The sequence below is a fragment of the Corythoichthys intestinalis genome, chromosome 12 (genome assembly GCF_030265065.1).
Source record: "Corythoichthys intestinalis isolate RoL2023-P3 chromosome 12, ASM3026506v1, whole genome shotgun sequence".
NCBI classification, from domain to species: Eukaryota; Metazoa; Chordata; class Actinopteri; order Syngnathiformes; family Syngnathidae; genus Corythoichthys; species Corythoichthys intestinalis.
Window position 1 is genome coordinate 857,599 of NC_080406.1, and position 22,322 is coordinate 879,920.

Here is a 22,322-nt window from a genome sequence, read left to right on the forward strand (position 1 = left end):
AAATGGCAATTTCACATAACAAAACACATGAATTATTAATAAAAACTGGAATAATAAAATCATAATAATTCCTGTAATAATATAACAAATCGGGTTCTAATGTTTTTTTGCTGTACCCGAACGCACCGCGTGAGCTAGAGAGTGCGGTTCTAGTTTACTTTCTTTGAATGTTTTGTTCTTGCTCCCTTCACAACCTGCACTAACCTTCTCGAAACCTGTGTTGATTTCTCGCACAAGAATATCAGACACGCACACGTCTGCGGCGCTGTCATGTCGTCGTATTTCGAGCATGAGGTCGGATAGAAACAAACGGCGAGTCAGATTTTACGTCAGATGTCGAAAAGATGGTGTGTTGAAGCGATTGTATGCCGAGGTACCGCTGTATTTGTGACAAAAAACAACAACAGAAAATACCCGAAAATGCCCCAAAATCAACAGGAAGTGACTTGGCATTGTCCTAAAATCAACAGGAATGGCGTACCGATAGGCGGAGTTTGACTTTTGGGGCAGGAGGGAACAAAATGTTGATGACCCTGAAACACAGTGTCAGCAATAAAATTGACTTACAAGAATATTTATAATAATAAGTTAAAAAAGAGCGTTTTTTGTTTCCCATTATTTTTGAGGGGAATTCTAAATCAGGCTGCTTAGGACAGCTAGAATTTTCGCCAAGATCGCCATCCATTGAATATGGTACGCCTGCTGGTGACAAATTGAAACTCGGCTCATCATTTTGGCGGTGCTCTCTGGCGTTTTATGCAAGGCTAGGCTGCAAGTTTGGTCTCAACATGGGAGGGACGATATTACCCTAATGCACATAATGCAAACAATGATCCAAATAAAGGACGGCTAGCTTGACTTCATTATTCCTTGTGGAGCCTGGCCTGATCGCAGTAGTTTTGCAGGTTAGCAAGTTTCATGTTATACTAACTCCGATGCGGGTTGGGTAAAATGAGTGGTGTTTCCCCCACTTCCACAACATTGATGTCTTTTTACATGACTTACAGTGGCTGCTGCTGGCCGGAAAAAACACAAAACCTTCTAATGTCCTTCCTCTCCGAAGGGGGCAGAGGAGGCGGCATGTTGTCGACATGAGACTGTTGGGACTGTGGGAGTATGTCTGTGTGTGTCTTGTGGCGGGACAGCAGGGGCTTCAATTCAGCAGCCGACCGAACGTTCGTTCGTTTGGGGGGGGGGGAATGGACCAGCACATTCAGCAAGAGAAAAGCGATAACTAGCAATCTAAACGTAGACTTCTTAATGATCTAAATTACCTATACAACTGAACTCTTTATATAATGCAGGTTGCTTAAAAGTTGGTGGGGCAATTTGAGCATCCTGAAAAGTTGGTAGTGTTAAGTTCCCACCGTCCCTATGCAAGCCTACGCCCTCGGTTTCGTGGTCCACATTTTCAATCCTTGGTTCTTGCTCACTAGTTGTTGTCGCTTTTGAAAGCTTAGGTTTGAGAAATATTACGTATATCCATCTTGCCTCTTCGCTCCTCAGGTGGTTTTGGCTAAGCAAAGCAAATGACCATCTAAGGTGTTAGTCACATGATCTGTTCGAAAAAAATTTTTTGACCCATTATGAATTTTTTTTGGTTCATTTCAGTCATTTTTGTTGTTTTTTTGCTTTACAACTTTTATAGACAATATCGCAACGGAAAACTCTAAATTTTAAAATCATATATAGGAAAGTCAATTACATGCAGTGACACTTTCCGGCCCCCTTAAACTCCGCGTATGCCCGAAACCAACAGAAAATGCCCGGAAATGCCCCAAAATCAACAGGAAGTGAGCGAGCGTTGTCCTAAAATCAACAGGAATTGAAGCCCAAATCAACAGGAAGTGACCTGAGAATGCCCCAGAAAAAGAAGTAACACAAAATAAACAAGGAGTGACCCAAATCGACAAGAGGCGTCCCAGAAATTCCCCCAAATCGGCAAGGAATGACCTGTAAATTTCCAACAATCAACAGAAGGTGACCCAAAATCTAAAGGAAATGACCTGTAAATGTCCCAAAATCAACAGGAAGTGACCAAAAATTAATAGGAAGTGACCTATCATCAGTCGACCGGCGATAAAATCACAACAGAAAGATGAAAAGAGCCTATTTATGGTCAGTGGCACTGAAAGAGTTAACAGGAAATGACACGAAATCAACAGGATGTGAGCTGGCATTGTCCTAATATCAACAGGAAGTGACCCAAGAACGCCCCGGAAAAGGAAGTAACCCAAAAAAAGCAGGAGGTGACCACAAAATGAACAATAAGTGACAGGGAGTGACCCAAATCCCAGAAATTCCCCAAAATCAACAAGAAATGACCTGTAAATGTCCAAAAATCAGCAGGAAGTGACCAAAAATTAATTGGAAGTGACCCAAAATCAATCATATGTCAACCAGTGATAAAATCACAACAGAAGGATGAAAACAGCCTCATGATTTCAGTGGCACTGAGAGAGTTAACAGAAAGTGACCCGGTATCAACAGGAAGTGACACACAGGTGTTTACGGACTAGAGGAAATGTTTTTTGGTTTGTTTTTTAATTACAAGAAAAAGACATTTCACGAGTCATGTCCAATTTCAATGTGAAATTCATGTCAGATGTTGAAGTAAGGTACAACTGGTTCCAAAATGAGCACGTTAGCTTGATCGATGACTGAAAATGGCCCGAAGGCCGACTCGTTCGCAATACTCGTGAAATGTTCAGCAGCGCTGTCAGTGTGTGTATTTTGGGTTTTAGCCTTCGCTTGCTTTACATAATTATGTAAGTGCCGTCAAACTTGTTTCTTGGGACGTCATCGTTCGAGCCTCTGGCTGCCAGACGGTGCCAGAAACAACACTATTGGCCACGAGGTAGAGAAGATTTCTGCAATGAAATCAATGAAACGAGGTCAAGAAGGTGAAACTCTCCTGTTGAGGACTGTAAGGGGACATGCTAACCTCTCTAAAATGTCATACAAAAATATTTAACTCTTCCCTGATATTATCTTTTTTTTTTTTACATGCAACTGTGGCATATAAAGTAAAGTTATTCAACTGCCATCATGCATAAAGAGGTAGTGCCACATTCCGCTACAAGGTGACGCATATAGTAAATGGGGAAAGAAGACTCCAGCCGACTAAAAAAAATGTCCTAAATAGCATTATCATGTGAATTAGAATCATATCTTGAGACGATTTGACTATATACAACAATTTGGCAAAGCGCAGATGACGACAAATAGTCTTTTAACTTGCCGTTTAGCCACACCTACCATTATAGGGCTCTAGCGTCCCCAAATGGAGGATGTTGTCGGCAGGGTCATGGTTTCATTTGATTTAGAATTCAGCCTAATGAGGGGTAATAATTCAGAACGAAGAAATTGCAACGAAGAGAACCAAAAAATGTCATTGTTTGTCTAGCTACTCCAATATTTTTACAGCATATTCTTTTTATGAAATATTTTTCCCTAATTGCTAAATTAATGGACAAATAAGTTGTGCTAAATGGAATGTGAAATATCAAAAATGCATTTATTCAGTACGACATGGCAAAATGACTCCATAATGGTCAAAACTGTCGACTTCACCTTTACTGTCGCACCTACCGAGCAATATTTTATGCCACTTGAGTTAGTCAGGCTTTTGTCATTTCCCTGCCCCGGCTTTGGAGAATGTAAACAAACTAGAAGGCGTGACAGCTAGCTGACATGCTAACCAGAACCGAGTGATGTTTCAAAGTCTTCGAAGCGAAAAATCACACAACTGGCCCTGATCATTTCGCACGCCAGCAGGGTTGTCAATTAATGTCATTTTCAGCATGTGCTGCTTTACAAACTGCGCTCTACACAAGTAAACGTCCAAACCAGGGGCGAAACTTAAGAGGAGAGCGACCAAACCCGTCCCCGGGCCTCAAAGGGGCCCGGTTTGTGGGCGTGGTTGGGTCAAACAGAAAGGTAAGATGATGCACGGAGCTGTGATATAGTGTTAAAATAGCCACTTGTCAGGGTGTCTGGAGGGGCCCCGCAAGAAAAATTTCAACTTACACACCACATACACACACCGGACGATCATCTTGAGGGCCATGCAAATAATTTTCCACAAGAAACCCGCACCCCTTTGGACGGTCCACTCAGGGGGGGGTCCCGTTCATGCTCATCGCACTCGGGCCCTTTTCAAATTTGTTCTGCCACTGGTCTAAGCCATTTGAAGTGGGAGGATGGCAGCAAATGGGGAGTTTGGTCATTGGACCCCACACCACCTCAATGGCAAATCATTCCAATTTTGTGCAATTACCCCGACCAAAAAAAAAAAAAAAAAAAGCAAACCCAGAAAATAGTAAAAGCCAATCTTTGACACAAAAAGCACACGCACAAAATGTTGCTGACAGACTTTATAAATTAATAAAAACATCTTGTGATACCCCTCAGGTTTATCAGATAGAAAAAATATTTGGAAAATATTCCTTATATGCCCCCGACATTGCTCCTCTGCCCTCAATTATACATTTGTGTGTCTACCTCCGGATTTTTGCATAGTTGGCACAGGAGGAAACCAGAAGAAACATTTCATGGGGTTAAACACTGCACCAGAAGAAGAAAAGGAAAAGACATAGTCCAGCAGGTGACGCCGTACTGATATTTTATGTCCTGATTTGTTGTCCTTTTCCTAAATCCAAATGACCGTCTTCTAACGTGACATCAGTCACAACTACGGGGGTTTCAAAAACAACAAACTACATGAATACAAGAAGGAAAAGTCGCATGAGCAAACATTCTTTTTTTTTTCCCTTTTTTCTTTTTAGCGCATCAGCGCCAAGTGCTTAAAACAGACACAAATACACAAAACTTGAAAGTGACTTGGTAACAGTTAGCACCAATTGCTAGCCAAACGATGCTAAAAACGATGTCCCTCACTGGCATAAAAGTGGCTTTAAATGGTCCGAACTGGCCGGAACTCAGGGGTGTCAAACTGGAAGACCGGGGGCCGGGACTGGCCCGCCCGCCGGCCGCAATCAATTCTTTGTTTGTGGCCCACCAAAGTAAATCATGTGTTTTTCACCAAATTAAAATATAACATTTCCATTGTCCAAAAATTGGACATTTAGTGTTTTGTTTTCAATGAAATTTTAAAAAGGAAAACAAAGGAAAATATTTACGATTTTTAACACTGGAACTACCGGGGTTTTTTTTTTTTTTTTGCTATACAGAAAGACCAGAAAGGCGTCAAATGACCATGATACCAAATTGGATCGCTGCAATTAGCATCTTGATTATTTGCAAATCCAGGGCTCCCTTGGCTTTCTCAAACACAGAGGAACGAGGAGATGGCCAGTCGGCGTGCTCTAAAATATGATTGACATGGCAGCTCTGAATGCATATGTGTTGTATCGGGCATGCACCGGAAGGCAAGAGAGACGGGTGGACTTCTTGGTGGGTCTTGCAAAGGAATTGGCTCGCTCTCATGTGGGCGCAGAAGGAAAAATGGAAACCACATTAAAAAAAAAAAAAAAAACACAAAAAATGTTTTATTACACCATCCCTTTGTATATACAGTGCCTTGCTAAAGTATTCGGCCCCCTTGAATCTTGCAACCTTTCGCCACATTTCAGGCTTCAAACAGAAAGATATGAAATTTAATTTTTTGTCAAGAATCAACAACAAGTGGGACACAATCGTGAAGTGGAACAACATTTATTGGATAATTTAAACTTTTTTAACAAATAAAAAAACTGAAAAGTGGGGCGTGCAACATTATTCGGCCCCTTTACTTTCAGTGCAGCAAACTCACTCCAGAAGTTCAGTGAGGATCTCTGAATGATCCAATGTTGTCCTAAATGACCGATGATGATAAATAGAATCCACCTGTGTGTAATCAAGTCTCCGTATAAATGCACCTGCTCTGTGATTGTCTCAGGGTTCTGTTTAAAGTGCAGAGAGCATTATGAAAACCAAGGAACACACCAGGCAGGTCCGAGATACTGTTGTGGAGAAGTTTAAAGCCGGATTTGGATTTCCCAAGCTTTAAACATCTCAAGGAGCACTGTGCAAGCCATCACATTGAAATGGAAGGAGCATCAGACCACTGCAAATCTACCAAGACCCGGCCGTCCTTCCAAACTTTCTTCTCAAACAAGGAGAAAACTGATCAGAGATGCAGCCAAGAGGGCCATGATCACTCTGGATGAACTGCAGAGATCTACAGCTGAGGTGGGAGAGTCTGTCCATAGGACAACAATCAGTCGTACACTGCACAAATCTGGCCTTTATGGAAGAGTGGCAAGAAGAAAGCCATTTCTCAAAGATATCCATAAAAAGTCTCGTTTAAAGTTTGCCACAAGCCACCTGGGAGACACACCAAACATGTGGAAGAAGGTGCTCTGGTCAGATGAAACCAAAATTGAACTTTTTGGCCACAATGCAAAACGATATGTTTGGCGTAAAAGCAACACAGCTCATCACCCTGAACACACCATCCCCACTGTCAAACATGGTGGTGGCAGCATCATGGTTTGGGCCTGCTTTTCTTCAGCAGGGAAAGGGAAGATGGTTAAAATTGACGGGAAGATGGATGCAGCCAAATACAGGAACATTCTGGAAGAAAACCTGCACAAGACCTGAGACTGGGACGGAGATTTATCTTCCAACAGGACAATGATCCAAAACAAAGCCAAATCTACAATGGAATGGTTCAAAAATAAACGTATCCAGGTGTTAGAATGGCCAAGTCAAAGTCCAGACCTGAATCCAATGGAGAATCTGTGGAAAGAGCTGAAGACTGCTGTTCACAAACACTCTCCATCCAACCTCACTGAGCTCGAGCTGTTTTGCAAGGAAGAATGGGCAAGAATGTCAGTCTGTCTCTCCATGTGCAAAACTGATAGAAACATACCCCAAGCGACTTGCAGCTGTAATTGGAGCAAAAGGTGGCGCTACAAAGTATTAACGCAAGGGGGCCGAATAATATTGCGCGCCCCACTTTTCAGTTATTTGTTAAAAAAGTTGAAATTATCCAATAAATGTTGTTCCACTTCACGATTGTGTCCCACTTGTTGTTGATTCTTGACAAAAATTTAAAATTTGATATCTTTATGTTTGAAGCCTGAAATGTGGCGAAAGGTTGCAAGGTTCAAGGGGGCCGAATACTTTTGCAAAGCACTGTAGTTTTTGTCTTTTTCACATCCGTTTCTTTATTGAATAACGCTTTCTTGTGCAAAAAATGACTTGGGTTGTGCATCATCAGCAATATGACAATTAGAGCTCCATACATACAAGAAACAGTGCAACTAAATATTCTGAGAGATTGAGACAGACATTCTATCTCAATGCTGTCATGTTAGACAGTCCTCTGCAACAAATCCCCAGCAAAAAAAAAGTGCTCTGATATCTTCCCCATTTTGTCAAATCGTTGACAATTCGATCACGTCAGACAAGCATACTGTGCAGTTACCAAACACTAAAACATAATGATCCAGACATGAAACTGTAGAGATATTTATAGTGTATATTTATAGTGCAAAAAAAAAGAGTAAAGACGGGTGAGTTGTAGTGCTGATATGCACCAAAGTGTAGAAGGGAGGTGGTGGTGTATAATTCCCCCTGAATTCAGAGATGCTGTCTGTGCTTTGACAAAACATTCTCTTTTACACCTCTGAACCCATCAAACCATCCACCTGATTGAATAATGATGAGTGACTGCTTTCAATTTTGATCAACTCATACGATTTGACAAAATGTTAGGAAGACATAAAACACTTTTTTATGCTGAGGATTCACTGAGAAGAAGTGTCCGACATGAAAACACCACAAAGAAACAACTGTCTCAATCACTCTCTGTCTGAAAAATTAGCTACACTGTACCTTGTATAAAAAGGAGGTGTAGGCTAACTGCAGCTTTTGGAATATGTAAAAAGGTTGTCCGCCCAATTGCCTGTCCGTGCGGTCCACTGTCCGACAAGCCAAGGCAGCCCTGTCCTGCAAACACTCAAGATGCTAATTGGAGCAATTCAACCCTGTGGTTTTGAGAGTGTGAAAGGGAATGAGTAACGAGGACCTCAATGCTCACAAAAGATATGCTTATTAGGGTCAGATGACCCTTCTCTGGTTAAAAAAGTGATTTGATCAACTAATCCACTCTTGATAGTTCTAGTTAAGCAAAAAAAAATGTTTTTTTTTTTGTTTTTGTTTTTTTTTAATCAAAAGTCGCAAGATTAAAACGAAAAATATATAACGAGAATATTTACATTTTCTTTAAAAAATAAAAATAAAAAATTAATATACAGTTTCTCACCCATTTTAAAAAAGGAAATGGACAAAAATATATTAGGGCTGTCAAAATTATCGCGTTAACAGGCGGTAATTCATTTTTTTAATTAATCACGTTAAAATATTTGACGCAATTAACGCACACGCCCCTCTCAAACAGATTAAAATGACAGCACAGGGTCATGTGCAGTCATGTTACTTGTGTTTTTTGGAGTTTTGTCGCCCTCTGCTGGCGCTTGGGTGCGACTGATTTTATGACCATGAGAATTGTGTAATTACTGACATCAAAAATGGCGACCTACTAGTTTATTTTTTGATTGAAAATTTTATAAATTTTATTAAAACGAAAACATTAAGAGGGGTTTTACTATAAAATTTCTATAACTTGTACCAACATTTATCTTTTAAGAACTACAAGTCTTTCTATCCATGGATGGCTTTAACAGAATGTTAATAATATTAATGCCATCTTGTTGATTTATTGCTATAATAAACAAATACAGTACTTATGTACAGTATGTTGAATGTATATATCCATCTTGTGTCTTATCTTTCCATTCCAACAATAATTTACAGAAAAATATGGCATATTTCATAGATGGTTTGAACTGCGATGAATTACGATTAATTAATTTTTAAGCTGTGATTAACTTGATTAAAAATTTTAATCGTTTGACAGCCCTAATACTATTAAGAACAAAAATGAAAAAAACAAAAGAACATTTACATTTTCCCTTTACATTTATCCAAAAACTGGAGCCAAATGAGTTGAATATTTCTACGGGCTGGAAAACAACGGCCCTCCGAAGTTTGACACCCCTGCCGTAACTGGTCCCCAAAAAAGTCTGAAAGCATTGCTAACTGGCTCAAACCGGTCGCGGACCGTTCCAAACTGGAGCAGATTTGTTCAAGGTAAATGTCAGTAAATACGTAAAGTCAGTTAACAACCAAAAATAAAGTGAAACGAGTCACTTGGCACGCAGCTTTTCAGAATAAAAGGCCCTAAAAACAACGGACATACAGTAAAAAGGTTAGTGTTTGGCATACATGACAGGTGAAAATACTTGGACCGTCAGCAACAAAGTGCATTTTGACTTTGTCCGTTGGCCCGCCACTTTTTCCTCTGGCTAATTAGCACCAGTCTGATCTAGTTGAAGAAGTGGGAGGAGCACTACTTGAAATGGATTGGACAGCTGGCGCTGTCAATGGCAAACAAACAACTGAGCACTGACACTTTTGCAATCAAATTTCATATATGGATACAACACTTTTATTGTATTGATTCTTGGATTATTTTGACAACCCTAGTCAAAGTATCAATACTAAATTGTCATGTACGATATTTGACTGCAAAAGTATCAATGTATCCGGAAACTGATTTTTCAGTACTCTTGATGGTAATGCGTGATGCATTTTCCTTGTTACCTCATTGGCTGCCATTGACAGCACGACACATCCAATTCGTTTGGACCGTTACGCAATATCGCCCAGTCCTAGTCTAAACATCTGAATTGGACTCTAAACCAGGGGTCTCCAAACTGTTCCACGTAGGTGCAGGATTTCATTCCCACAAAACAAGATGACACCTTTTCACCAATCTGATTTACAGTAAGGGTGTGCCAAAAAAAAAAAAAAAATTATTAGATGCATCACGATTCGATTACAATTCATAAATGTTCAAAAACGATAATTTTTCCTAATAACTTTATGACAGCCCCTAGTAGCGGAACGAAATTCAAGACACGTCTACCGCACGGACACCTTTAACGGACGCACGCACAACGTTATGATGGCTGCTGCAGGTTACAGAGAGAGATTTACTCCCTTTTCAAAAGACTTGAAAATTAATTTGTGTATGAGACCGTCAGGGACACGGTGGTTGCGCTTCGGCACGTAAGTTATTTTTTAGAGCGAGAGGGGAAGAGCGATAATTCATTGCTCCTTGCCTTTTAGTTGTCCAGCAGTAGGTTCAAGTCGTGTTAATTGGAAACTGTCCCTAGCGTGTTGCCAAGTGCCGTGTACGTCTATAAGAGGTGAGTACACGAACCCTCTTGTACTGTTTAGCCTTTATTGTTGTTGTTTTTGAGGTGTTACTAGTTAGCGCTGAGCGCTATGCTAATTAGTGACTTAGCTAACATGTATTTCCAAGTCAAGTTGTGCGTTGTTTGGTGGTGTACAAAAGTTATTCCAGATGCAGAACATTTAAAACCAACATTAAGTACAGTGGAAACACTACAAACATGACAAATAGTACAAAATCTGTGAAAACAAAGTATATTGCTTAAAAGAATTCTTATTTCTGAAGATACTTTGTTTCCAGAAAATGTGGAATTCATTCCGCCTGTGTAAATGTTATTGTATTTTTGAGAAACATAAGTACTGCCTTTGAAACAGCTCATTTTTTTTTACATTCTCGTGAAAAAGAGCAACTCAAGGTCAGCTGAGTGTTGTATTGGCATGTTGAGAAAGAAGTACAGTACTACCTTTAAAATAGTTCATGTTTTTGCACTTTCTTGTAACAAAAAGGGTTTAAGGGCAGCTTTTTGTTATATGGGCATGTTTCCATCGTTCCTGTTGAATCATTAGGATATTTTAAATAAATAATGGACATAATTTTTTTGGCCTACTTTATTAATTAGTAATGTATGATGCATCAATAATCGTGATACCGTGATCATCATTCATTCAATTATTGAATCGCAGCAGCCTAAATCGTAATCGAATGGAATGGTGCGGTCCCTCAGATGGCTCACTCCTAATTTACAGGCGTCATCAGTTGATAACAGTCAGGTGCTGCTTGTTTTAGCAGAAACCTTATTGGTCAAACTGTCTGCATTGGATCAGTAGGAACAAAAACCAGGACCCAGACTGCCCAAAGTTTGGAGACCCCTGCTCTACACCCTTCCGCGCCTATTTCTAGGCATCTCGATGTCTAACCCTTGCCGGGCCGGAGCTCCTCGCCGGCTAGTCTTCGGCGTCTACCTCTGGTCCGGTTGATGTCTACCCGTCGGCGCTCGATCCTCAGGCGTCTACTCTTCAGCGTCCGCGCAAGCGAAGGGTAGCGCCACGGCGTGCTCCTGAGCCAGGGCGGCCAGCTCTTTGAGAAACTCGCAAAAGATGACGGCGCAGTAGACGGCGTTTTTCACGCGTAGCGCCTCGGCCTGCTTCTCCAAACTGGACGCGCCGCCGCGGAACAGGGCGCTGTGTAGCGTCTGACCGCCCACCCGCACGTGGGCCAAGGCCATTTGGGCGGCGCTGCGGGTCCGGGCGGGGCTGTTGGCGTGGCGGAGGAGCAGGTCGCTGAGGGACGACTTGCGACTCTTGACTGCAGCGAGAGAAGGCGGTGACGAAGCGCGCCGGGAAGAGGCGGTCGGCGCCCGGGGCGAATCTCACCTAGCGAGTCCGAGCGGCGGAGGGGCGGCACGGCCCCGGGCCCTTCGCTCCAATCCAGCTTCCCGCGCGCCACCAGGTACTGCTGGGCTTTCCTCAGCATGGCGGGAAAGTCCTCGTGGGAGGCGGCGAAGGCCTCGATACGATTCTTCACCGAGCCCAGGACCTGGACGGACAGACGGACACGTTTCACCTTTCATCCGAAACGGCTGCTTCAGTTCTGAACTGTGGGTCAGTGATTCTCAAAGTCTGTACTCTGGCTCCCTCTAGTGGTATAAAATGAGTAGCTGTCCAAGTACATTTCTGTTGTACAGGTAGTCCCCGGGTTAGGAACGAGTTCCATTCCTACCATGGCGACCGAAGGGAATAGTATCTTTTCTCATATTTACCAATCGACTGTTTATATTACTCTGACACACCCAATATAAAATAAATAGCATTTATATCATAGTTTAAGGAAAACCAGCAGCATTTGACATAGAGATTCATGGCGCCTTCTTATCACGGAAGCCCAATGCGTGCGTCATGCAACTGGCTGAGCAAGATTGACGCTGACGAGACAAGACATCTACAAGCCCACGTCTCCACGTTAGCTCTTCCGGACAGTCCAGAACAAATGGCGGGACGTCCTGTCCCAACACAAGGAACACCGGAGAACCCCCAATATCCACCTGACAACACGACTAAAAAGACTCCAAGAGCCCGTTTGACGCTCAGGTGGGCAAAATCCCCCACTGCGGTTGCCCTAGTAACGGTGCCTCAGCAACTGTGACGCAGCCAACAGCCCAAACTGCGATAGATTATCCTAAACACACCCTTCTTCCTGCCCGCGGCCCGCGCGGCGAGAGCATTAGAAAGACTGAAAGTTTAACTTAGCATTGTCATTTTTCTCAGGAACCTTTTGTTTACTTGTGATATGGTGACCTTGGAACGAGCCCGCCTCCTCGCCTGAGCCCGTTTATGTTTCACCTTGCCGTTTGATCGCTGTCGAGCCTAATAAATGGTCAACTTGTGCTTCGAAGCCTTTATCCAGCTTTCAAAATGGAGTCAGTACAAGGGGTTAAGACTAAGGTTAACGCGCAGAGTTTGGCCTTTTAGCCGGGTTTTGTTCCCGGCCCGGGTCATTGGAGCCTCGTCAGCACGGGTCCGGTGGTTCAGCTGGCGTGATTCCGGCAAGCTGGCTAAAAAGCTGGCTAAATTTCTGCGCAAATCAGAGTTTAAGTTCCCCAAAATCTCAAAATAACTATTAAACAGTCCAAAAGTATTGTATTTTGTTTAATGATGGAGGATACATTGCCCTCTGGTGGCAGCGTTGGGTCTGGCTGGACATTTACCTTATATGACTGAGGAGCAGACTCGCATGGATAAAGGACAGCCGTGCTCTGGTTTTGACCACATCAGGCTGTAAATTGGTTCAGCTAACATATGGTTGTGTATGCATTTGTCATTAAGTTTAGAGCTACATTTTGGGGAGTTCGTGTGAGAGATTTGCTATGAGAATTGTAAATATGTTGGCGTTCGTAGCATTTAAGATCGCAGACTCTTGTTATTAGACAAATTAGGCTAATTTAATCTACTAAAGTGGCATATTGATGAGACTAGATGGACGTTTGAACACCAGTTGTTTTGTGTCGTGTCAAGTGTTTTATTGTTAAAAAGCATGCAGTTTTAAACTTGTATTACAGCTTTACAAATTGTCAAAAGAGAAGGAAGTCAGAAGCCTCAAAAAGCACAATTGCCTTGTTAGTAAAGTAGAACATTAGATACTGTGAGGTACAATAAGGTACTGTTTATGCGACTTAAATTTTTTTGTTTGAAAACGACTGGAGGCAAAATGGCGGATGAGACTCCGGTATCATAAAGTCAAAATCGCGCAAGTCAAGTACGTCCACTCGTAACCCGGGGACTACCGGTATTGAACATATTTGCATTGATCTCATTGGTAGTGATTGACTGGATGATGTTCGTAACATCGACGATTAAATTTGGGGGTCGTGAGGTCAAAGGTCACAGAGGTGTGTATGTACTATGAAACTGAAGAGGTCATTATATTTTGGGTCATGTGGTCAGAAAAGGAATCCCACAAGAATTCAAAAGGCATAATCAAACTTGCTGGATGTTTGTCATATGAAATGGAAGAAGGGGTCATGAAGTCAAAGGTCACAGAGGTCAGAATGGGCATGTTGACATTTAGACTACGGCGAGGGCATCCTACCTGGATGAGAGACTTGACGCTGGGCTGGAAGACCATATTGGTGTTGAGAAGGAAGGAGCGCAGTAGCGGCTGAGGGTAGCACGCCAGTCGCGCCACCGTGCCCGTCAGAAGGATGTTGACGTACAGCGAGTTGTGCGGCATGTTCTCCAACTTGGCCAACAGCACCGCCAGCAGGGGGCCTGCACGCAACCCACATTTCATTCTTATTACCTTTGCCTTCCGACGCTCACCTGACTCATGGCATTGATAGCGCTAGACGTCCAATCCGTTTTGACTAGGAGGGGCTAATGAACATTGGCTCTAAAATTAATAGGAAGTGACCCGGAAATGCCCCAAAATGAGCAGGAAGTGACCCACGAAATCATTCGTTCATTCAATTCAACTGGACGCTGACGCCACACAAACAGTATCGTTCAATGCCGGTTCAAATAAATTTGACGTCTACTGCCGGCAATGGGAGTAAAAGAGGTTCTTACCCGTGTACGGCTGGCACGAGCCCTGAACGAGAGGTTTGGCAGGACTGTAGACGGCCATTTCGGATCCTTTCCCTTTGGCCTCGGCGGACATTTTCTCCTCCGCGTCCTCGTCCGAAGGCGGAGTTCCGCGTTCCTCCGCGCCGTCGTCCCGCGCGTCGCCGGGAGATTGCTCCAAAAGCTCCCGAATCAGACTCTCCACCGTGCCGTCGACGGGCGCCGGCGTGGCTCCGTCGGCGTCTTTAGGGCTTCCGTTCCGATTTGAGTTCTCGTCCAAGAACTCCCGGTGGTCCCGTTCTCGCTTCGCTTTCTTGGCTTCCAGCTCTCTGTCCTGACCCGGTCCCGCCGTACCGTTGCGCAAGGCCGGCGGGGAGGCGGGGTCGGTCGGCGAGCTCGTCGGTAAAGGGTCGGAGCAGAGTTGCGGCGGGACGGATTTGGGGAAGAGTTCTTCTCGCTGAAGGCCGCGTTTCTTGGAGCGCGGCGTCAGGCTGATGCAGTTGTTTTGTCCGATGGTGACGTCCCACTCGCCGCTGTCGTGCTCCGAGCCGCTCCACTCGGTCCTCGCCGCCGCCGCCCTCTGCGGGCCGCCCGAGCGCTCGGGCCGCGCGGGAGGGGGAGGCGGGGCGGCGCCCGGTGAGGGGTCCTCGCCGTCGTAAGGCGCCGACCAGTCCCGACAGGCCCAGGAGCAAAGCTCGATGCCTCGCCGGGCGTCCCTCAGGTAGTCCAGGTAGCCCGAATCCCAGGCCAGGATTTCGGGCTGCGGCTGGCGAGCGGGGCTGTCGGGGGAGAGCGACTCGCCGGACTCCGAGCCGGCGGGGGAAGAGGGAGCCCCGACGCCGGCGCTCTGCTGGCGGATGAAGAACGCCAAGCGGGACGGCGTGCCGGGTCTGGACTGCGTGGAGTCGGCGCTCGCGTTGTGGGTCGCTGCAGACGGACGGGGAGGGAGAAGCAAACGTCACGATAAGGTATATTTTCAGGAATTTAGCCTGCCCTTTTTTAGGGATTTTTTTTTTAATGATATCAATATATTTTAAGAATAGTAATACATTCCTTCTTTTTTATTGGTTCTTTCTTTCCAAAAAATCCTCAATTTTCTACCTAATTTAAAAAATATACCCAGGCAAGCCTGAAAAGCAGTTTCTGCTCTTTCACCCTCTTTAAAAGAAAGTGCTGTATTTTAAGGTAAAAGAACTTTTGTGTTTGATAGAACAATATGTCTTTATGCTGCCATAGCAGATTCATGGCGTAATAATCCCCCGAACTATTTTCCATTTGTCCGTTTTACCCTGGAAACCCCCGTTTACAGACACCGCACAACCGCTTTTATTTCAACCAAGCCATAACTAGAAGGTAATTATTCTTACTGTATCATTTTTAGGTTAGAATAATTAACTGATGTCTAATATTTAGTTTAAAAAATGACTTTATAAAACTATTCATTCATTCATTCATTTTCCATGCCGCTTCTTCCTCACGAGGGTCGCGGAGGTGCTGGAGCCTATCCCAGCGAACTATGGGCAGTAGGCAGGGGACACCCTGAACTGGTTGCCAGCCAATCACAGGGCACAAGGAGACATACAACCATTCACGCACACACTCATACCTACGGACAATTTAGAGTGTTCAATCAGCCTACCGTGCATGTTTTTGGGATGTGGGAGGAAACCGGAGTCCCCGGAGGAAACCCACGCTGGCACGGGGAGAACATGCAAACTCCACACAGGAAGGCCGAAGCCCGGGATTGAACCCTTGATCTCAGAACTGTGAGGCAGACGTGCTAACCACTCAGCCACCGTGCTATCACTCGGATATATTAAACCTTTTGAAAAAATTACATCACAATGAAAAAAATAGTGTCTGTAAATAAGTCACAGATATCTACCTCATAACTATGCTTGATTAATTAATTTTTTTTTGTGACTGTCGCATTTTCCCCGAAATTTTAGATGATAATCGACCCAGACCAAAAAAAAAATTGGGGGAAAAAAAAAAACGTTTAAAAGGGTAAATACATGAAAAAGAAAATCTTGACCACTCCTTGATATCTGCGATTTCTGAATCGCGACCCTTGTCCTAAAGTTTTTGACCAAATCACATAATTTGGGCATCAAAAATTCCAGGACGGTGTGGGGCATAAAAGCTGTATACAGAATTTGGAAAAAAAATACGGTTCGCTGGAAATTTTCCTATTCATTTTCAATGGCATTTACATTGCATTGATTCCTCTGTACGCAGATGCCAATGAGGGCTATGCCAAATAAAACCATTGGTGGCCATGGACGTCCAAATTTCCCATTCATTTTCAAAGGCAAAAAAAACAAATGTCCCCAAATCAACAAGTAATTACCAGATATCAATAGGACGTGTCCCCCAAATGTCCCAGATTCCATTGACGTATATGGACGTTAATGCCATTGACGGCCGTGGACTTCCAAATTTGCCATTCATTTTCAATGGCATTTACCTTGTTTAATGCCATTGACGGCCATGTTTGTTGATTCTATTGATGCCAATTTACTTGGGTTCCATTGACGCAAATGTAAGTCGATGCCATTGATGGCCATGGCTTCCAAATTTCGCGTTCATTATCAATGGCAAAAAAAAAAAAAAAAAATGTCCCCAAATCAATAGGAAACCACCAGATATCAATAGGACGTGTCTCCCAAATGACCTGATATGAGCAGGACACGCCACCCAAATGTCCCCAAATCAACAGGAAGTGACCTGATATTGTTCCCGAAATGTCCTTAAACCAACGTGGGCGGGGCTAAGATCTGTATCTCCACACAGCAAAGCCCCTAGTTCGATTACCGTGTTTCACCCATAAAATCCCCACAAAGTCTGGCTTTGGCTACGCTACACAGGAGTTTTTGGATCGATACAAAGTAAGCACGCGATAACATCTCATTAAAATCATGGCGTCTTTAATTATGCTCTTTACTACACTTAGGGTTTAGGAGTTAAGAATTTGTTTTTTTAAATGCCCTCCTGTTCAAAGTTTATCTTCCCCCAGAAAATTGAGATTTTAAGCTTTCCAATGAAATATCACACATGCATATAGGACAATTTTAAAATTTGGCCAAATTGGGGGTCTCAGAGCGAAACTTCAAGCCACCTGAGTGTTTTCCACCATATATATTATTTTAGGATTTTCTACAATTCTAGCAGTATTTCTTGATCAATACTATTTTTTGATGTACTTGTGTATTCCTCCAATTGTATTTGTTAACGCTTTAATAGCATAAACACAAAATGTAACTTGTAGCTTTAGCATAGCATTGGCGTTAGCATCTCGCGAGGCGAGTGCTGTCTTAAACTCTTGGAAAACTTTGTACGTACAGTCTGTGGCGTCCAGGTGAGTTTAATGAATTGAAAATCATGTACCGTTTTCCTGCTGAGTGCGTATTATCATCACGAAGCTGGTAATGTCCTTGTACACTCTACAATTACGTGCTCATCTGTCCATATTCATTCGAAATTGTTGGAGGCCTTTGATTTATTTATTCATGGGCTAAAACTTTGGAATTTTTCAGACAAAAACATTTTGAATAATTGTCAACTAAAACTAGAAGAAATTTGAAATTTGTGAGTTTTCGTTGACTAAAACAAGACAAAGACGAACACATTTTAAAATGGCTAAGATGTGACTAATAAGTATTTTTGTCCAAAAGACCAAGACAAAAATGAAAAGGGCAACACTGTTGGACGTCTAGCATCATCAATGGTACTGAAGGAGTTCAATTCCTACTGGAAATGTTCAGCTACCTTTGCTCCTGAAGGCAGTCTCCTCGTCCCGCGGCGGCGCGGAGGCACGGCAGCACTCGGGGATGAGGGACAGGAACTTGCGGGCGCATTTCCCGTAAGTGTCGGCCTCCCTGATGGCGCGCCGCTGACTCAGCATGACGTGGCTGCACGGCAGCAGGTACCTAGAGGCCGAGGGAAGGGCGAACGGTGACCTCGGCGCCGTTGACGTCCGTGACCGGTGACGTACCTGAGGACGAGCTGCAGCATGATGTCCTCGCAGTTGAAGGACAGGAGAGTCCGGAAGAGGCTTAGGGACACCATGCAGAGCTGCGATAACATGCCACAATACATCTTTTAAAACTATTCGCGCTATGGATTTATCCTTTTAAAAAAAAAAATCTTAGAATTATTAAGTTATATAACAATTATATTATAAAAATAATTACTAATTAGTAGAAATAAATCTTAAATTTCTGATGTATAACATAAATTTGCACCCCCCTTTTTTTTATTAAAAATGGGAACTAATTTAAAACATTTCATTGAACATTTGTCATTTTTTTTTATTTCAAATAAGTTTTTTTTGTCGTTCAAATTAAAAAAAATGTTTTTTTCTTCTTTTTGTTCAGTAAAAAAAATGAAAATAGAAATTGCTTTTTTCTGGAAAAAAAATGACAAATTTGATGTTTTCATGTAAAACAATGAGAATAAAAATATTATATAACAATAATATATATTATAAAAATAATTACTAATTAGTAGAAATAAATCTTAAATTTCTGATGTATAACATAAATTTGCACCCCCCTTTTTTTTATTAAAAATGGGAACTAATTTAAAACATTTCATTGAACATTTGTCATTTTTTTTATTTCAAATAAGTTTTTTTTGTCGTTCAAATTAAAAAAAATGTTTTCTTCTTCTTTTTGTTCAGTAAAAAAAATGAAAATAGAAATTGCTTTTTTCTGGAAAAAAAAATGACAAATTTGATGTTTTCATGTAAAACAATGAGAATAAAAATATATATTTTTTCAAATGACTTCTTCTAAAAAATATATATATATATTGATAACACAGTTTTTCCGCAAATTTTTTTTTTTTTTTTTTTTTTTATTAACAAAAATGAAAATCTTTAAGTACGCGTTCCCAACGGGCTCAAAAAAGAATTTGGCTCATTTTATAGCCAAATGTATCACATTTGATGCACTTAGTCTCAAAATTATGATATTCTAAGTCAGAATTTTGAAGTAAAGGTTGCATTAAGACCTTATTTTTCCAATGTTGGGATTTTCTGACAAGAGCTTCATGTTGTAGCCCTTTAGGAATTAAGTCAACAATGTCTGTAAACAAAGAATCGACGATGAAAATAGTTCGATAGGGGATTCGTCGATTAGCCGTCGCGATGACTTTTGAGAAAAATGTGAGAGCGACTGACCCTGGAGTAAGCCTGTCGTGATATGCAATAAGTCAAATTATCGCACGGTAAATAAAAATGAGGGCGGTAATTTTCCCGGCTGCGATTTATCGCCGCGTCCATACATGCACGTGTGCTGCGTGCACTCAGCACACGTGCGTGTTGATTAAATATGAGGCCCCAGTAGCTTTCACAAATGTTTATTGGCCATCAACACGCCGTGGATTTAAAGTTCAGACATACAAAATAAGGAAACACTTCTATATTAAACATTGTAAAACGTCAGCATTGCTACATTGAGACTAATAGGAAAAAAAGAGAACCTACTTTAGCCTGCTAGAAAACATTGACAGTCTTCACCGCCACACAAAATTGCAGTTAAAGGTGACACATCAAACATGAAAACTCGCTGGATTAAGGAGTGAAAGAAAAGAAAAAAAAATCTATTACTGATACAACATGCATGACGACAGAAGTTCATTTAGTTTTTGTTTCTTTTTACCGAGTGTAAAGCTAAGTTTGTGGCTTAGCAAACGTAATTCCGTTAAACATTTCAAAAGCATGTCATGTTCAGATTTCTGGAGGCAATCACATATACTTCAGATTCTATTCTAAAAGAATACCGTAAATTTAAAATGACACCCATTATGAAAAATCGGATTGGCAATGATAATATGATGAGATAAATGATAATAGTTTGTCTTCAAATTTTTTGCATGCGCACTTTGCACGACAAGATGACAGTCATTTTGGATCAAATCAACACTTTTATTGGGCTCTAATTGGCAGACAATCAAAATGATAGTAGGTTTCTCACCTAGTTCATATTTTGCACCTAACAAGCTTTAAAATGACTCATGATGCATTGTGTGGTTATTTTTTTTGCTATTTATACATTTTAACATAGTTTGTCTTTTATTTACTATATTTCACTACGTTCGTGGTTAAATGGGTTAAAAAAAAATTACAAATAAACAGGCAATAATATCGCAAAAATTTATGAGACAATTTATCGCCTACTAAAATTTGTTATCGCGACAGGCCTACCCTGGAGTTGCTGCTGATGCGCGTGAGCAGCGTGTCCAGGATGGAGTCGTTGTCCAGGCGATGCAGCAGGATAAAGCGCAGGAATGTCTTGAGCAGCGCCGTCTCGCTCACGCTGCGCAGGAACAGGTCCAGGTAGGCCGTGCTGGCGATCATCTCGTCCACTGACGACTTTGCCAGTGCAAAAAAAAAATAGTATGTCACTTTCAACTGGGATGGCCATTTGGTTCAATTCTATGTACGGATTCTGACCTTATAGAGGGCGGGCGCCACCACGGGGACCAGGAAGCCGTTGTGCAGGTAGTCGAGTAGCTGCGAGCGCACCACGGGGTGGGCCACCTGCACCACGGCGTTGCAGAACTCCAGCGAGTTCATGAAGACCACCAGCGACGATTCGCCCATCCAGTCCTCGCGTCGCAGAGCGTGCCAGTCGTCCCCGCGGACCTCCATCTTGCGGGGCAGCGACGAGTAGAGCGCGCTCAGACCCGTCGCCAGCACCTGCGCGCGGGAGGTTTAGGCGGATGACGCTCCGCCCGTGACGCGGCCGGACAAAAAAAAAAGGGTTCCGCGCTCCGGTTACCGGGCAGAAGTAGGAATTGTGAGCGATGTAGCGCGCCACGCCGCGGTTGCCGGCGGAGGCGGCCATGACCAGCAGCAGGGCGTCGCGGGCTTGTTGCCCCACGGCGCCCTCCCGGTGGATGAAGGGGACCAGCAGCGAGAAGATCAGCAGGTTGGTGGAACCCTGTTGCGCCGGAGCCGCCCGGAACAAGGTCTCCAGCAGCAGCGGCTGACGGGCCGTGCGCACGCACACCTGACGGCCGAAAGCGCAGAGTCACTTCTCTGAAAAATGGCTGCCGGAACAGAATCTTAGCTCTATATAGACCCTACTCACCTTCGTCACAAAATGGGCGTGTCGCTGTTTCCGGCCGCCATATTGTACCTATTTTTTAGACCTATTCTCATTGTTTTCAATTAGTCGAGCAAGTTATAGAGCAATTCATGGAAGCCCCGGTGTTATCTGACGCTGTAAACTCAGTAAAAGGAGTTACGTGGAAAAGCTTCAGTTTATCCATTCGCCAGATCCGTATTTGATGCCTAAATCGATGTTTTTCGACCCGCTGGCTTCGCCGTATTTGCCTGACATTTACTACTATCTTGTCCTCACAAAATCAGCCTATTCTCACGAAAGTTTGAAAAACTTTAAGAGCTTGGAGGCTTATAAATACTACGTTGCTGGTTGGGTGAAACAGGTCCTCGTACACGAAAATTCGGCAGGAATCTATCTTGTGCTCGGGAAGGTGAGTTAGGAAATTTTCAATTCAAAATCTTTTGTTCTTGCTAACATCCACTGTCAAGTCTAATGTATTTCATGTCATTTGTCAATGGAGCTAGGGCTTTTAATGTTTATATGGTTTAGCGATAGCACTCTCACTACATACATATATAATAAATATGAAGTGCGATAGCACTACTCCAGATTGTCGCTAGTTGAATTTATTTTTTGGCTTTTAGCCTCAATAGTGAAATTGTAAATTAATTGTATGACAACTGTCTGATTATCCCCTTATAATTATATATTTTTAGGTAGTTCATTCACAACGTCTGAGTGTATGTTGTCGACGATTAGCCTAGCAATGATCTTAATTGTGGTTGTCAGCCCAAAACCCAATAAATATATATTAAATGCATCTTACCAAATATAAAATGACTACTACATAATCTGTGGTAGTCGTTTGGAGCCCAGTTTTGTCGTCGAATTGCAGCAGTCAATCTCGGTCTCCTCTTCAGGTCTCTC

General features: G+C 42.7%; 1 protein-coding gene across 3 annotated transcripts in view; it reads right to left on the reverse strand.

The window, feature by feature from the left end:
- Positions 1-1,302: 1,302 nt before the first annotated feature.
- The window catches only part of fhip1b (FHF complex subunit HOOK interacting protein 1B), a 30,262-nt gene continuing 9,242 nt past the window's right edge, over positions 1,303-22,322 (reverse strand). For 2 of the 3 annotated variants that reach the window (XM_057852660.1, XM_057852661.1), the window contains 9 exons: positions 21,108-21,338; positions 20,780-21,025; positions 20,531-20,698; positions 18,317-18,396; positions 18,091-18,251; positions 14,329-15,249; positions 13,853-14,031; positions 11,641-11,803; positions 5,691-11,572 (listed from right to left, as the gene is read on the reverse strand). In XM_057852660.1, coding sequence (XP_057708643.1) covers positions 11,277-11,572; positions 11,641-11,803; positions 13,853-14,031; positions 14,329-15,249; positions 18,091-18,251; positions 18,317-18,396; positions 20,531-20,698; positions 20,780-21,025; positions 21,108-21,338 — 2,445 coding nt within the window. In that variant the 3' untranslated portion in view covers positions 5,691-11,276. Of the gene's footprint in view, positions 2,871-5,690; positions 11,573-11,640; positions 11,804-13,852; positions 14,032-14,328; positions 15,250-18,090; positions 18,252-18,316; positions 18,397-20,530; positions 20,699-20,779; positions 21,026-21,107; positions 21,339-22,322 lie in introns of those variants that run through there. The other variant, XM_057852662.1, reaches the window with a different exon arrangement.